This window comes from Chelmon rostratus, chromosome 4 (genome assembly GCF_017976325.1).
Source record: "Chelmon rostratus isolate fCheRos1 chromosome 4, fCheRos1.pri, whole genome shotgun sequence".
NCBI lineage: Eukaryota > Metazoa > Chordata > Actinopteri > Chaetodontiformes > Chaetodontidae > Chelmon > Chelmon rostratus.
Window position 1 is genome coordinate 26,517,126 of NC_055661.1, and position 15,791 is coordinate 26,532,916.

General features: G+C 41.2%; 1 protein-coding gene across 2 annotated transcripts in view; it reads left to right on the forward strand.

The window, feature by feature from the left end:
• Positions 1-10,115: 10,115 nt before the first annotated feature.
• Positions 10,116-15,791, forward strand: part of tmem131 (transmembrane protein 131) — a 32,850-nt gene continuing 27,174 nt past the window's right edge. Inside the window, exons 1-3 of one of the 2 annotated variants that reach the window (XM_041935245.1) lie at positions 10,116-10,345; positions 12,718-12,779; positions 12,882-12,922. In XM_041935245.1, coding sequence (XP_041791179.1) covers positions 10,174-10,345; positions 12,718-12,779; positions 12,882-12,922 — 275 coding nt within the window. In that variant the 5' untranslated portion in view covers positions 10,116-10,173. The remainder of the gene's footprint in view (positions 10,346-12,717; positions 12,780-12,881; positions 12,923-15,791) is intronic. The other variant, XM_041935244.1, reaches the window with a different exon arrangement.

Genomic DNA, 15,791 nt, shown 5'->3' on the forward strand with positions numbered 1-15,791 from the left:
AGACCTGAATCTGACTCATATCTGATATCTGATATCCTAATATGATGATGATGATGATGAGTTTATTAAAATCAGTCTCTGCGCACCTGATTTAAATGATGATTGTTTTTGTTCCTGGAGATTAGTTGCTCAGCTGCACCCCAGTGTCAAGACTCACTAAGAGGCTTGAGACCTGTGCTCGTAAGGCTGCCACACATTTGCTTCCCACATATACCACCTGATACACTGCAACAAAAAACTCATCATCCTCAGCACATCAAGCTGTAAATGTACCTGTTGATCTGATGATGGTTAAATATACACATCTTAAATAAGGTCTAAGGATTCATTTGACACTGGGATATCTTGTTGTGCTTTGCATTATGTGCCTCCATGTTTCATTATGTTGTCTGTAAAGGCTCAACAGGTGTTGCTTCTGTCGTCTACACTTTGTGATCGCAGTTAATCCACATTTCTGGACATTTTTAACAGCCTTGACAGCTTGAGGGAGAATTTATCTGAGCCCCAGTGAAGCTGTTGCAGCGACAGACTGCAGAACAGCAGAAAGATGAAGCACATTTCTGATCTGACCTGAGCCACAAACATCCAGAAATCATGTCAAACTATCCTCTTTCTCTACCGGATCCAAAACTCAAAGTGTTCCCAGCTCACCTGTTTGAAGCCTTCTCACGCTGAGTTTTGTAAGCCGACCAAGCAACGAACTCCTCTGTGATTGTTTCTGTATAATCCCATCTTCACCGCACGAATGTCACATATTTCTCCAGAGGAAATATTTCCGATCCCTTTGTCCGAGCGCGCCGTCACCAAACATACCGATGGCGGCTGTCCATGATGGGCAGCAGCGGCTCTGCCGGATGAGGCGAGTGAGGAGGAAGTCCAGGTCTGAGCAGGTCCCAGATCAGGCTGGGGGAGGAGACCTGAGCATCACAGTGCCTGCGATCACTGACCGCGACTCGCAGCACAGACACGAAAACGATAAAACGATATAAACCAGCAAGAATGAACGTAGCCCGACATAAATATATTAAAAACCAAATACTGATGATCGACATTTAGAAAACTGATGGAAATATGAGACGAAGATTAATGTTTGTTATCAACCACAGCTGGAATGTAACAAAGTACATCTACTATATGTACATCTACAATGTATCAAAGTACATCTACTGCATGTACATCTACAATGTAACAAAGTACATCTACCATGTAAGAAAGTATATTAACTACATGTATCAAAGTACATCTTCTGCATGTAACAAAGTACATCTACCATGTAACAAAGTACATCTACTACATGTACATCTACAATGTAACAAAGTACATCTACAATGTAACAAAGTAAATTTACTGCATGTAACAAAGTGCATCTACCATGTAACAAAGTACATCTACTATGTAACAAAGTACATCTACCATGTAACAAAGTACATCTACTGCATGTAACAAAGTACATCTACCACGTAACAAAGTACATCTACAATGTAACAAAGTACATCTACTACATGTACATCTACAATGTAACAAAGTACATCTACCATGTAAGAAAGTATATTAACTACATGTATCAAAGTACATCTACTGCATGTAACAAAGTACATCTACCATGTAACAAAGTACATCTACCATGTAACAAAGTACATCTACCATGTAACAAAGTACATTTACTACATCTATCAACGTACATCTACTGCATGTAACAAAGTACATCTACCATGTAACAAAGTACATCTACTACATGTACATCTACCATGTAACAAAGTACATCTACAATGTAACAAAGTAAATTTACTGCATGTAACAAAGTAAATTTACTGCATGTAACAAAGTGCATCTACCATGTAACAAAGTACATCTACTGCATGTAACAAAGTACATCTACTGCATGTAACAAAGTACATCTACAATGTAACAAAGTAAATTTACTGCATGTAACAAAGTGCATCTACCATGTAAAAAAAATACATGTACTGCATGTAACAAAGTACATCTACCATGTAACAAAGTACATCTACTGCATGTAACAAAGTACATCTACCATGTAACAAAGTACATCTACTGCATGTAACAAAGTACATCTACCATGTAAGACAGTACATTTACTACATGTATCAACGTACATCTACTGCATGTAACAAAGTACATCTACCATGTAACAAAGTACATCTACTACATGTACATCTACCATGTAACAAAGTACATCTACAATGTAACAAAGTAAATTTACTGCATGCAACAAAGTGCATCTACCATGTAACAAAGTACAAATACCATGCAACAAAGTACATCTACTGCATGTAACAAAGTACATCTACAATGTAACAAAGTACATCTACAATGTAACAAAGTAAATTTACTGCATGTAACAAAGTGCATCTACCATGTATAAAAAATACATGTACTGCATGTAACAAAGTGCATCTACTACATGTACCACAATGCATCTACTACATGTACCAAAGTACATCTAATGCATGAAATAAAGTACATCTACCATGTAACAAAGTACATCTACTACATGTACCAAAGTACATCTAGTGCATGTAACAGAGTACATCTACTACGTTTAACAAAGTACATCTCCTACATGTACCACAGTACATCTACTATACGTGTAAGAAAGAACATCTACTGCATGTAACAAGTAGATCTACTGCATGTACATGTAGCACATGCAGTAGATGTACTTAAAGTACTTTGGTACCAAAACTACATCTACCATGTAACAAAGTTCATCTACTACATGTAACAAAATAGATTTCCTGTATGTAACAAAGTACATTTACATCCACTATACTTTTACTATACTTGTGTATCTTCATACCATATTTAATGACTGTAGTTAATCTGCCAAGTATTAGTTACAGTACTTTGTATACTTTCTACAAAAAACAAGCAAAAGCTATGATGTCCTTATAAAATACATCACATTGCTTTAAGTTTAACCAAAATATAATATAAAAGTTAAAACTAGCTCCAGCTCAACCAGCTGCAAAGGCATCACCCCCAACCTCACACTTTCTATCAGTCACTGATAATAATTTGGGAAACATCAAACAAAAAAAGGATCCAGGTTGAATTTTAATGAAATAAGTTGTATTTGAAAATTCTTGTTTGTCTATTTTCTCTATATAGACCATATTCAGCGAAATTCAATTTAGTTTCAGTCTATATTTTTCTCCTCCTGCAGTGGCTCTGTGGCCCCTCAGAGGGGCCCAACCCCCAGTTTGAGAACCTGTTAAAATACATAGACCATAATATAACACTGACATCAGCAAAACAAGTACTTTTACTTGTGATATTTTAGGTACATTTTACTGCAAATACTTTTTTGCTTTTAAGGATCAGACGTAGTTTTTCCACCACTTTAATCGGCATAATCTGGACCAATCAGACGTTTTTTGAAGCATTTCTGCCATGACATCATGAGGAGACGAGCAGAATAAAAAAACAAACATGTCAGGATTCACTTTAATTCCGAATCATCCAATTCCAAACTTATTTTTGCAGAAAGAGACCGTTTAATGACTTCTCTAACGTCACTTTTAATACTGGCACAGCAAAAAGCCGAGAGACAAGAAGCATCCACACATCTGATGGCTTTTAAACGGTCGTGTTACTCATGTTACTTGATGAGCGGTAGTTTGGGTCGAATGACTGAGAGAAGCATCCTCCATCATCGTGTTTCTCCACCACTGTACCTGGTCAGCAGCACCGTGTGGCCCCGCCCTCCTCCACATCACCTGAAGCCATAAGGTTAAAAGAGAAATCCCTTGGCAATACACAGCGCTGCACCAGTAATCCCGGCTTAGACTTGAGCACCTATTTCAGCCATCTAATGCCCCCTCATGGATGTGGTCATTTAAAGATATGTCACTTCTGTAGATCATTTCACCCTTTTGTGTCTGCGTAACACTAAACTCATGAACAGAGTAAGTTATCTGTGGTCACCATGATGGCATATGATCTCTTCATGCTTACATATTCACTCATAGATACTTCTAATAACTTCAGTTGTAATCATTGGCAGGATTCAGATATGAGCAATGCCACTGCAGAACCTGATCCTCTTTGTTTTTTATGCATCTGCAGTGATCTCAAACTGAAGGGAATTAGCCATGTAATAGACTTTAGGATTGTCCTCACTGACAGTGGGTTTAGGGCAATCCATTAATAGCAGCAGTGTGCTGGACACACAGAAAAGGTGCTTATATACAGGGGGTCTATGGAAAGAAAGAACATTTCTTTAAGCTTCTCCAAATCTTGTGTCTGATGTAAATAAGATCTTACATTTGATTTCAGCGCAGCAAGCTTTTGTAGCATTTAATGTCATTTTAAGCAGCAGGTGTTGGATCTTTGTTCAAACTAACTGTAACAGACAAATATGTGGTCGTTCATCCATTTACATTATTTAGAGTGCTGTATATCAATTAGCTGCTGTGGTAAAAGAAAATCAAGAAGTGTCGATCAATCACTCTCCTCTCCTCCAAACCTCATTAGGTTTAGGACTGCCTCCAGGTGCAGAGATCTATTGAAAGCCTCTTTACATCTCTGCCAGAAGGCACATGGTAATTACTGCATCCTAAACCCTGGCCTTCCCAGAGTGCAGCGTGACACAGTGCAACAATTGTCTGCTGCATGCTGTGGCTTCATGTGCATTTCCAAGTCAATCAGACTGTGCAGCCCCTTCATTTGTAAACCCTCAGCCATTCACCAATGAGCTGAATCCATACTGATGTGATGAGTCTGTAATCAGGCCTGAGCCCCAGCTGGTAGCTCAGGCTTCTCTTTGGCTCTGAGATGAAATGAAGAGGAGAAACGTCTCAGATGGAGCCCAACATGCAGTATACTGTGACAAGTTTGACTAGCGTGGACCAAGATCTTCTCTCCGATGTGTCTACATTAAATGGATGGTGATTAAAGTGGAGTAAATGCAAGAAATTCCGTTGAAATCAATGTAACCTGCGTGCAGGTGAGCACTGAAGGCGAACAGCAGGGGTGGAGCTGGGCTGGGGGTGTGTGGGGAGGATTAGGCCTTGACCGCAGGTGTACTGATATTTTCCCCCACTTTGTAAAATATAAATCCGCACACAACCGTTGTTATAGAAAATATCTCTGTTCATGCAACAGTGCAAAAATGATTCCAAACAACAACAATGAGCATGCCGGGCCAGTAGGTGGCGATAAAGTCTACTGAGAAGCACATTCTGAGCAGATGTAGGGAGATTATTTTCCTTTGGCAGAAGTTACTTAAAAACACAAACAATAGCCGCTAATTATTGATTTATTTGTAGTTATTTAACACCCCCCTGTACACGTAAACTATTGTTGTTCTTTCAGACAAGTGTTCATTCATACAAAGCACCAATCTGCATGTGCAAATTGAGTAGATGTTGGCTGACCGCTACCGTGCAGCATCTCCTTATGCTCTAAAAAAAGAAGAAACGATAGATGTGGCTAATCTCTGTTAACTGTTGCTGTGCAGATTGGTGCATCCTTGACATGTGTTGAGTGGTTGGGAGCGCTAGTATTCAGAAATATACAAATCTTTTTTCTTGGTAATTCGGTTATTTCAAATCCAAACGACAAAAACGAAGGGAAGCTTCAGAGGTGTGTGAAATCTGTGATACATAGTTGACTTAATTAACCTCAAACCAAAGAAATCCAAAAAAGGAAATTATAATTTAATGAAAAAATGGGCAGAGCATGCCATACGTGCCTGTAATGTTAAATTAGAGCTACATATTCAGCAGGCCCTCAGATGTGTCTTGGCAGCCAATATCAGTTGAAGTGGCTGCTGTGAGTCCTCTTGTGCTGATGAGTTGCCCCCTCTTCATCAGACGCTGAGCATGATTACTTGTACCTTGTCGTTGTTTTACACCAGACAGAGAGGATGATTTATCCCCCGCCAAACAATTACACAGGGTTGCCATAACAACCTCAAGGACATATTTGAGGGCCTTTACCGGAGACGTCAAACAGAACATGCCAGACATGAGGAAAATCTGCAACTCTGGTCTACAATCACTGTCGGCTGATTTGATGTTTCTGGTTGTTTCACAATCCTGTATGAGTGCAGTGATTTCACTTCTTCTGTAATCAGCCGCACTTGTTTGTTCCTACTTGCAATCAGTGGTGGACGGTGCAAGTGTTTGCTTTGTGTTTGCCTTTATGCTCACACTTTTCCTATACATCTACATTGCCTGGTTTTAAAACCGTACGATTGGCTGCTTGACTCCTCTGATGAGGATCCTTCCTAAAAATCCATTTCCATTTATTTGCAGCTCCATGTGAAGCTGATGAGAGTAAAGAAGAACAGAGGGTGTGATGGAGGAGTGAGCACGCTATAATGTGGGATGCAGAAATAGGAACTAAAGGCTAGAACTCCAATGATACTGCCTGCTAATACTCTCTTCACATAGCTAGGTCTTGTATAGACTGTATATTGTCATGCATTGCATATGACAAGATGCCTCTTTTGAATTAAATAGGTGAATATTGGGAATTACTATTATGAATCTACATATACACACAGAACTATTTATGTTGATTTACTTAAACATACAATGCTTTACAGTCCTATTTATGACACAAAAAGAGACATTTGGTCAGAATGACACTGATGCATTTTATCAATAGATTATTGATCCACAGTCTGATGAAGAAGTTCTGCAGAATGCATTTCAGTGTGTTTCTGCCCTCTGCAGGTAACTAATGAAATTACACTCACCAGCCCAGCTACGTGTCGTTGATGAGTTACTCGACGTTTCCCACAGTGACAGTCTGACTAATCAGAGCAGGAAAAGCACAGGTGTAATTAGATCAATTACAACAAAGGCTATAAAGGTGTGGCAGTGAGCTGGTATACAAAGCAGCAGGCCTCAGTCCCACAGTACAATCTTACACTCAAAGTTGTCAATCTGATTCATGTTCTTGTTCCTTCACTTGAATGTCTGAGCTTCACTGTGCAGAATGATGTTCGTGCAGACTTTGACATTAGAAGGTTTTACCTTCGTCCGCTGCAAGTGGAAAAGTTTGTCTGCGCTCACTGAGATTCCAGTTTTAAGGGTTGGGCCTTTGAACTTGAAGCTTCCAGTACACAAACACTGAGAACTGAGTTTCCAGTGAAGTATAGGAGACAGCTTGTGTCCAACAGTTACACTTTGGAAATGAAGAATAATCATATATTCCTAGATGAGGGAATTTTAAATGAGGTGTCACTTTGAGGATTTAACAAGATAATTTAACTTTTTTGTGTAAGTATTTTATGTACATCTTAAAACATGCCTGGAGGGCATCTTTAACAACTATATAACCTTTACATTATAATGGGCTTATGGGTGCTACAATACAAACACTGCTGCATCATTTGCACAGTGCATATTCTGGTTTTATCAACTTCTTTTCTTCCAGTCAGAAATAAGCTCGAACATTAGTTAGACAATATCGCGCTGGGAGCATCTGTCACTCCTACACTCGTGTAACTGGATACATGTACAAAGTAATGACAGGGTAGCTGTAATTATAATCACTGTGTTCTCAGGACACAAGCAGCAGAGCTTGTTGGCAGAACGAGTTGTCAGTCAGTTCTGCAGTGAAACGTTCAGACTACGAGCATTTATGCCTAACGTTTGCAGTGCTGCGTCCCAGCTGCTCATGGGGTTTATGAGCAAAGCAAAGCTCGTTTCAGTAATAAATCAGCTCTTAATGAACTCGTCTTTTGCCGCTGGAGGCACTCTGCCGGGTGGATGCTCGCTTCACCTGTACTTGAATGTGAACGCCTGTGCCTCAAACGTGAACTTGAACAAAGTTAGCAGAAGGTGGCTTTGACTGTTTCTGTCGGGGCCGCGGCGCTCTGCGTGTCAACACACGACTCTGTCAGAAATCCTGTTCCCCAACTTCACATGTGCTTCATCCGTCAGGCCGCCAGCAACAGCAGCAAACACGTGAACAATCCTCAAACCTGACACGTGTACACCCACGGCTGGATTCACCTCCTGGGGGGCCCAAGGTAAAAATGTGTTGTTGGCCCCCTTTAAAAAGCCAGGGCCACAAGATGAGGGATCGAGGTCCCGTCATTATGATATTGTACCTCAATGGTGCATGTAAACCTGGGGCTTCTGAGGCCCCTGGGGGACCTGCAGCACTTTTTCGCCAGAACAGGTTTCAAAGAAGAGGAACTCGAGTTGTGGTGATTCTCACATCTGAAAACAGGCCTACGTGTACGGCAGCGTACGGGCTGTCATCATTCTGCTTTTTAAAAACTTCATTTCAAAGCTGCAGTGACCTTGTGCTTATCTGAGTCAGCTTTACAACACTTCCTTGTACCTGCTGAAGGCTTGTTTGACAAAACATTGAAATCCTTGATACATGACTTACCGTTTCATCATTTATTAACTAAAAATCACTCATTTTATTTGCTCTAATACATCTGATTTGTCTACTCTGGACTCATGGCTGGGCTGGTCCTTTAAACTGACTGATATTTCGAGTTTAGATGACTGCCAAAGGCGACACTGTGAATTGTTCAACTGTTTCTACTTGTTCCAACTGAAAAAATTACTTTTGTCAGTGACGACTTATTTTATGTCCATTTGATGTTCCCACACCTTCCTAAAAGTTTGACTCACAAAACCCAAGATTGTATCATCAGTGTCCAGTTTTGTTAGTAGTTAATATATTATATTTAGTAATAATGGAAGTAAATTGTAGATATTTTTATTTGCAGAAAGAAAGTGTCACAGTGACATGTTAATGCCTGATGGCTACATGCTCAGCTAACTGAAAACAAGCTGATTTTAAATAGTGTACCCTCTTTGCGATAATCAGTAATGCAGGATCGTCCTCTCGCTTGGTAAAAACATACTGACAGTGTTGTACAGATAATGAGACGTGGCAGCCAGCAGAAAACAACCAACCTTTGTCACCCTCGTAATTATCAAACAAGTAATGGGTTTCTGAGCGTTATCTCACTATGCTCCTGATCTGCTGATGGTGGATGTCAAAAATGAAGGGATCATTTGCTAGGCTTTTTTTTATTTTATCGTCAATATTACATTAAAATATTGAAACACAGGGTTTCATGACTCCCGGTTAACAATAAATTATGCTCCAGGTTGTGTTCATTAGTTCACCTCACAGTAGGGGTCAACTTTCTTTTCAGCCCGTGTGCAGAGGGTTCACCAGACGGCCCCCTACCATCAGCTTTAAGAGGCAGCCTTAAAGAACAACAGGCTTATCATGTTCCATAGGCCCGCTGGTCTAATGTTATCTTGGTTTATCCTCAAGCTTGTCCATAAATGTCAGCCATCAGCAATCGTCTGGCTTTATTGCTGTCAACCATTAACCATTACTCTACTTTAATTTTCCTGCAACAGCCAAGTGTTCTCCTATCTTTCTTTATTTCCATTTCATGATTTAGTTTGATTGAATTTCCTCGATTCTGTCTCTTGGTCTGCGGTTGTCTGCTGCAGCTGTGTTTGTTCAGCCCTTTCAGTCTTACTATTACAGACCCAAGAGAGATCATGAAACGAGGAAGGAAGCTAATTGGGACTCAATTGAATAAACAACCACGATTGAGTAAACAAAAGAGTGATAAGGATAAAACTAAAAAAAAGAAAAGAAAATAATCAAATAAAGTACAAGTAGGCCTACTTGCTTGTATGTGCAGTATGTGGGTAATTTTATTTAGTTACTTCTGATGAAAAGTAATTATAAAAAGTTTGAGTTAAAAGATTACTTGTACTGCTAGTCAATGAAAAGAAAATTGATAAAATTAGAAAACTAAATTAATAAATGAATTGATTAATTGCCAATTAACAGTAAAAATGACAGTAGAGGAGGTGGATTATAGCACCTACTAAACACCCAGATTATACAGATTAAACATCGTGACATGTAAAAACAGAAAACACGATAATGAGATGAGTCGCGGATCTTTTCTCGGCCTGACCCCCGCGGAGACCCCCCACCCCCGCCCGCTCACTCCGCGGCAGCAGGCAGCAGTATACCCCGCCGCGCGCGTCGGGCCGTGACGCGGCGCACATGAAGCGGAAGAGGAAGAGAAGAAGAAGAAGCGAGGCCAACGTCCTGCTCGGCAGTTAGCTTCTGCTCAGTTGAGTTCGGGTTTTTTCTCCACGGCTATGATTGACAGAGTCAGCAGAGGTTTACCCGGGCATGTCCGCACACTCGCTCGGTTGTTATCGTAACAGAAAGATCTGCAGCATGGCGAGTCGAGAAGGAGCCCAGAGTTCTCGCCACTCTCACACAAGAACCAGACCACCGTGTATCGGATTATTGAGGATGTTATTTATTGCTTTTATTCACACGACGCGGGCCAATAATCAAGGTTTGTAACTTAGCTGGCTACCTCCGCGTTAGCTAGCGCTAACTTCCGTAGACATTTCTACGAAGTGTGGGTTGAGGTTACCTCTACGGGCCAACTTTATCACAGCTAGCCCGCTGCCTCGCTAACGTTAATGTCTCTCCAGCGTTGCTAAATTATTTTTGTTTAAATTAGAAACTGGAGCGGGCTGACATTTCTGTTGATTCAAAGTGTAGTGTCAGCCGTTAACCCACTGTAGTTAGCTATATGTGGCCTTAAACGATACAGTAAACGTTAGCTTCGTTTGCAGCTTGTTGTTATGTTGTCATCCCTTCCATATAAGGCTAAGTTAGGCTAACACATACAAATAACCACGGCAGAGGCGGAACGACCAGCTTGTTAGCCGCATGGCTAGTATTTATGTTAGCTTACATTAGGTGCTGTATGATCTCTGTGCACTGGAATAAAGCGATAAGTCAGATTGGCAGCTTTAATGACAACACCGCCTCCCTATCGCTGGCAGGGCACCTAATATTACTTCCTCATACTGGACTCAATAAGGGAAATGTTTGAATCAGTCAGGTGACTGTAAACGTGGCTGAGAGTTTTGATTTTGACCCCCAGCTTGGCAGCGATCGCTCCACCGCGGGCCAAATGACAGCCGCATGTTATTTATCCGCCGGACCGAAGAGTCCAGCTGTCAGATCTACTGATCGTGTCGGGTCACAGTGATAAGTCCACCGGTCGTGAGTGGACAGCTGCAGTCCACGTCCGAGATAAGCTGTGCCAACTCTGAAACGTGTCCGGTGCTGATAAATTGTTTACATTGGTTCCACAAACTTGCGACACAATCCAAACATTTATGAGAAAGTAGCGTTGCAGGGGCTAGTTGACAAAACTGTGAAGTCACTTTCCCGTGTTTCTGCCAAAGTCAACACTGCAAGCTTCACAAACCGAGTCAGTGTCAAAGAGATCAGTAGCTCACTTGCTAAACTATCTGTGCAGATTTACGCAGGCCCATGCCAGGAGAAGTGACATGTGGAGAAAAGGAGAGAAAAGATAAAACCTCTTCCTTTCAGTTTGGTAATAGCCAAGAAACCCCCAGCTGCACCCGGCCAACAGCTGTGACCATAACCTACTGCTAATGCATGTAGGCAGACTGCACACCAAAGGGTACATGTGTTGTTTTGATAGCAGTTTTCTAAACCATATACTGAGTAATGAGAAGTAATGCTTCAAAGTGATAGAAAACACTTAAATTTTCAATTTGTGTGGGCTTGCATCCAGTCCAGTGTAACTTTCACTATGGCTGGCCTCTGTTAGTCTTGTATAATCCACTGCAGTACAGTTGGAAAAGTTGTTTCTTGTCACTCTATAATTAACAAAAAAGGTGACTTGGTAATATTCGCTCCAACTCTGGCCAGAGGATCACTTATGGCAGAATAGCTCTAATGTTAGCTGATGTAGTCTAAGTAGTGAAATCTAAAAAGGAAACGGAACAGAGTTGTTGCAAATGATCGGATCACCTGGATCTGCTGTGGCAGTTTAATCTAACACACACTTTATATCCAGCAGGAGAACACAGCACTTTAATTTGTCAGTTCAGGCCGACATAATAACAGGTTTCCATGCTGGAAGTGTGCTGTGAACATGATCTGCAGAGGCTGATGTTGCAGCACAAGCTGTGGGATCGTGGCGGTGTCAGGTGAAAAGCTTCTCAGTAGAGTGAAAGCGTCATAACTGCTGAGTATCGAATTGAATTCTCCAAGCTTGTTGATTCATACATGGTGTGAGTCAGATGACAGTCACTGCCAGAAACATCCAGTCCAGAAAAATCCTGACTTTTACCAAGGATTTACTGCTCTTTCAGCGCTTAGTTAAAGAATACACGCCTGTACATACTTGGGCTCATCTTTTAATAGGAGACTATTCAAAGTGAGCCTCATGCACAGAAATGCGGAGGACTGACGCCTTTTAACATCCTGAAGCATAAGTGTATGTTTTGAGTTCGCAGTGGCAGATAAAATGTTTCCTCTTGGTACAACGTTAGTTAGACACCAAACTTCCACACCAGGTGGAGCAGAATGTGAACACAGATCTCAAGCCTGATCCATCTCTTGGGTCTTCTCTGCCCTGAAAGTACAAGAGGTTAAAGTTCAAGGAGGGAGTTATCTTCACTAGTAATATAAGTTTGTGGTTCAGGAAGATATAATACTGCTGCTAATGGATGGCTTTTTCTTTGGAGATTTGGGAGGAGAAGCTATTTTCAGATATGCTCCATTCTGCCATAGTTTCACCCTCTAGTATTCACAAGTGTTAAAAGTTCAAAACTGTGCTGAAATTAGAAACAGATTGCTGAGAATACTCATAAGGTTTTTCTCTCTTTATTTTTACAGCATTCATTCAGTCAGACACAATTCTAGAAGTTTTACATTTTGATGAGGGAAGACTTTTACAGGTAAGTGCTGTTACTTGTGTTGCACATCTGACCTACGTCTGAATGTAATAAAATACCTTCTAGTTAAATCACATTTAAATTATGTCTCTCTTCTTTTTGCAGGCAGAGGCTGACATTGATTTTAGTTTATATCATCAACAAAGGTAAGTTTTTATTTTTCACTTTGTAAATATCCTCCCTTGTTTGTAGCATGAACTCCAAACAAATGTATGTTTGTGTGGGTAAATGGCTTTAAATTAGTGTTGGTTTTGTCAGGTAGGCAGGTGCTGTAGTACATCTACATTAAGTATACACTGTTCTCTCATTACATTCTCCTGTTAAGTATCGCTACAAGGTAAATGTACAGTGGATCTTACATAGTTGACAGTGATCGTTAACTGGCAGCCCGTGGGTCACATCCAACCTGCAGAATATTAATGAATTTGGAAAACTTTCTATTTTCCATACCAGTGGAAGAGGTATGTCCGCAGTGATCGTATATTACCCTGCCACCCTCTGGCAATGAGCCAAAAAGTAATGTAATACTTCATAGTTCACATACACAGAATCAGATTATTGTCCAACTCCTTCCTCTACACTCCGTGGACCTCAAAGTGCTCCACTCCCAGGTTGGTCACTCCCTGTAGCTACCAGCAGCATACTGGCCAGACTATGGGAGGCAACCCTGGAGTTGTTGGAGAATCATTAAGCTTGTCTATTAGGCACAAGAGGTCTCACTTGGGTTTATGTTTGTTGGCCATCTGTTGTATTGAGTCTCAAATTTTGTTTGCTTCCTGGGATCCCGAAGAGGAGTTTTTTGTCGAGACAAGGGCTCATTCATTGGTAGTTGAACTGTGGGTTTTGTATTGAGCACTGACTGCCTCCTTGGTGGAGGTCTGAGAGCATTTTCTAGGTAGTTTGTAGTTATCATTATAGATTTTCCATTTTCCATGTCTGTTACGTTAATATGGACTCATGAAAATATGATGAATTTGTAAGAAAGTAAAAGAAAGTACATAAAAATGAAATAACAGTAAATAATAAAAGGGCAACACTATCTGCTTAGAGGAATTTTGGCCTTTGGGCACTTTATTATGTTTTATCAGCAGCAAATGAATTAGGAAACAACAAAGCTGCTGCTGATGTTGCACTGTAGCAAACTGGCAAATGTACCATCAGCCACTGCGGTCATGTGGACGAGCAAGTACAAAATGTTTTTTTTCCTTCTCAAGGATAACGAACACTGGTAAGAATTTTATTGCAGGCTACAAAGTTTCAGTTAACTTCCAAAAATCTAATCATCACAAGCTGCCAGAGCCCACTAGACAAGGCAACAACAACTTGAAGCCATACAAACTAACTAACACCTTGGCTTAATAGCATGAAATCAGTTAGAGCCAGAGAGATGTGAAGAACTGTTATTTTTTCCCGAGATCACACCCACGTGCACCGACCCCTCAGAAACGTGTGCTGCTGGTGTCATGATTCGCCGGGGAAAGCGCTCAGTCTGTGTCGCCTTTTGTTAGACCAGACCTCAGTGTGCCTCTGCTGCCACAGATACTTGGAAGAGTTGAGCCTAGCAGCGCAGACCTCACAGACAGCTAATGTGACAGATTGTGCCCACAGTGAGGAGCAGACAGGCAGATGGTTGATGGTTGCCTTACGAGGGTCCCTGGTTCGGCCTCCTACTCAGGATCGTATAAATGCTTTGAGCGCAGAGACAAACATAGACGACAGGAAGAGTGTTTTGGGGAAGTTAAAGTTTGCTTTCTAGTGTCAGTCAGAGACAGACATTAGACTGACATGTCTTGGCAGAGTGAGAACCATAGTGACTGTCTAAGAACCGTGCAACGAGTCCACTAAAATGCTTGGAATCTGCACAGATTTTGCACTGTTAAGTATGTGGTCAGTGTGAGTCTGTCAGGAAGGAGCTTTGTGGCTGTGCGTTCAACAGGTTGCACAGCTCAAACGAGTTAACGCAGTTTAAAAGTCAGTAACTTTCACTGTCTAAAAGTCAGTCAGTTCACTTTCTAACATAATGTTTTCGCATCGACTTCGCACGAGCGCTCTGTTCTTACTTTTCATATGAGTTTTGTCCGGGTGCAGCATACAGCGAGTCTTTACTATTTGTACAGTATGTTCTACTGCATAAAAGGGTTATCTTGCTCAGACATAGCATGACCACTCCCTTTGAGTTTGGGGAGGGGGGGGGTTTGCTGTTTGACTATGTTGATTCGGGTTTTTTTGAATGTTGAACTTCCCCTTTTTCCTCAGTGTGTGTTTGTGTGCAGTGTTTGGGAGCCTTTTTGCTGTTAATTATTATCTCCCCTCTATTGCACCATGAGCTCCTCTGTTGTGAAGAAAGTTGTCAGTGTGCCGCTCACTTCCACAGGAATTAAATTGCTTTTCATGGTCACTACTTAGATGTGCGTTTTATGCACTGGTCTTAAGGATAGCCCGACACAGGACACATGCAGATCTGAAGCCAAGAAGCACAGCCCTCGCCATGATCTCCCCGGCGACTCCAATTACACACTGACATTCAACACATTAGCTCTGAAGCGCTGAGCGAAAGGCTGCACAGAATTCACAGCCAGGATCCATTTGAATCCTTAATCCCACAAGAATTTTGTCAGTAGTTATATTAATGAGAGGAGTGAGGACAGGCTGTAGATGACAGATTATCCAGGAGGAACACTGCGTGGTCGGGGCTCTTTGTGGATTACTGTGCGCCTCAGGGGAAGGAAATCCATCCCACCTCCAGCCAGCTCTGCTACTGGAGCCCACTGCTACAGCCATTGTCTTCTCTTGTGCGCGTAGGCTGGGTAGTAAATAGGTGAAATTGATCTCCGGTAAATTGTCTGACTCCAGGGTAATATTAGAGTGATTACAACTGAGTGGTGTATTAGTGGGTGATATAAGGCACCGCCACATCAATTTTGCTGCAAAGATAGGAGAATAAACCATTTCAGCTATAGTGCTTCCCTTTTTGTAATATCTTTGTGGCCGTCTTAACTTTTCCACAAACAGTTG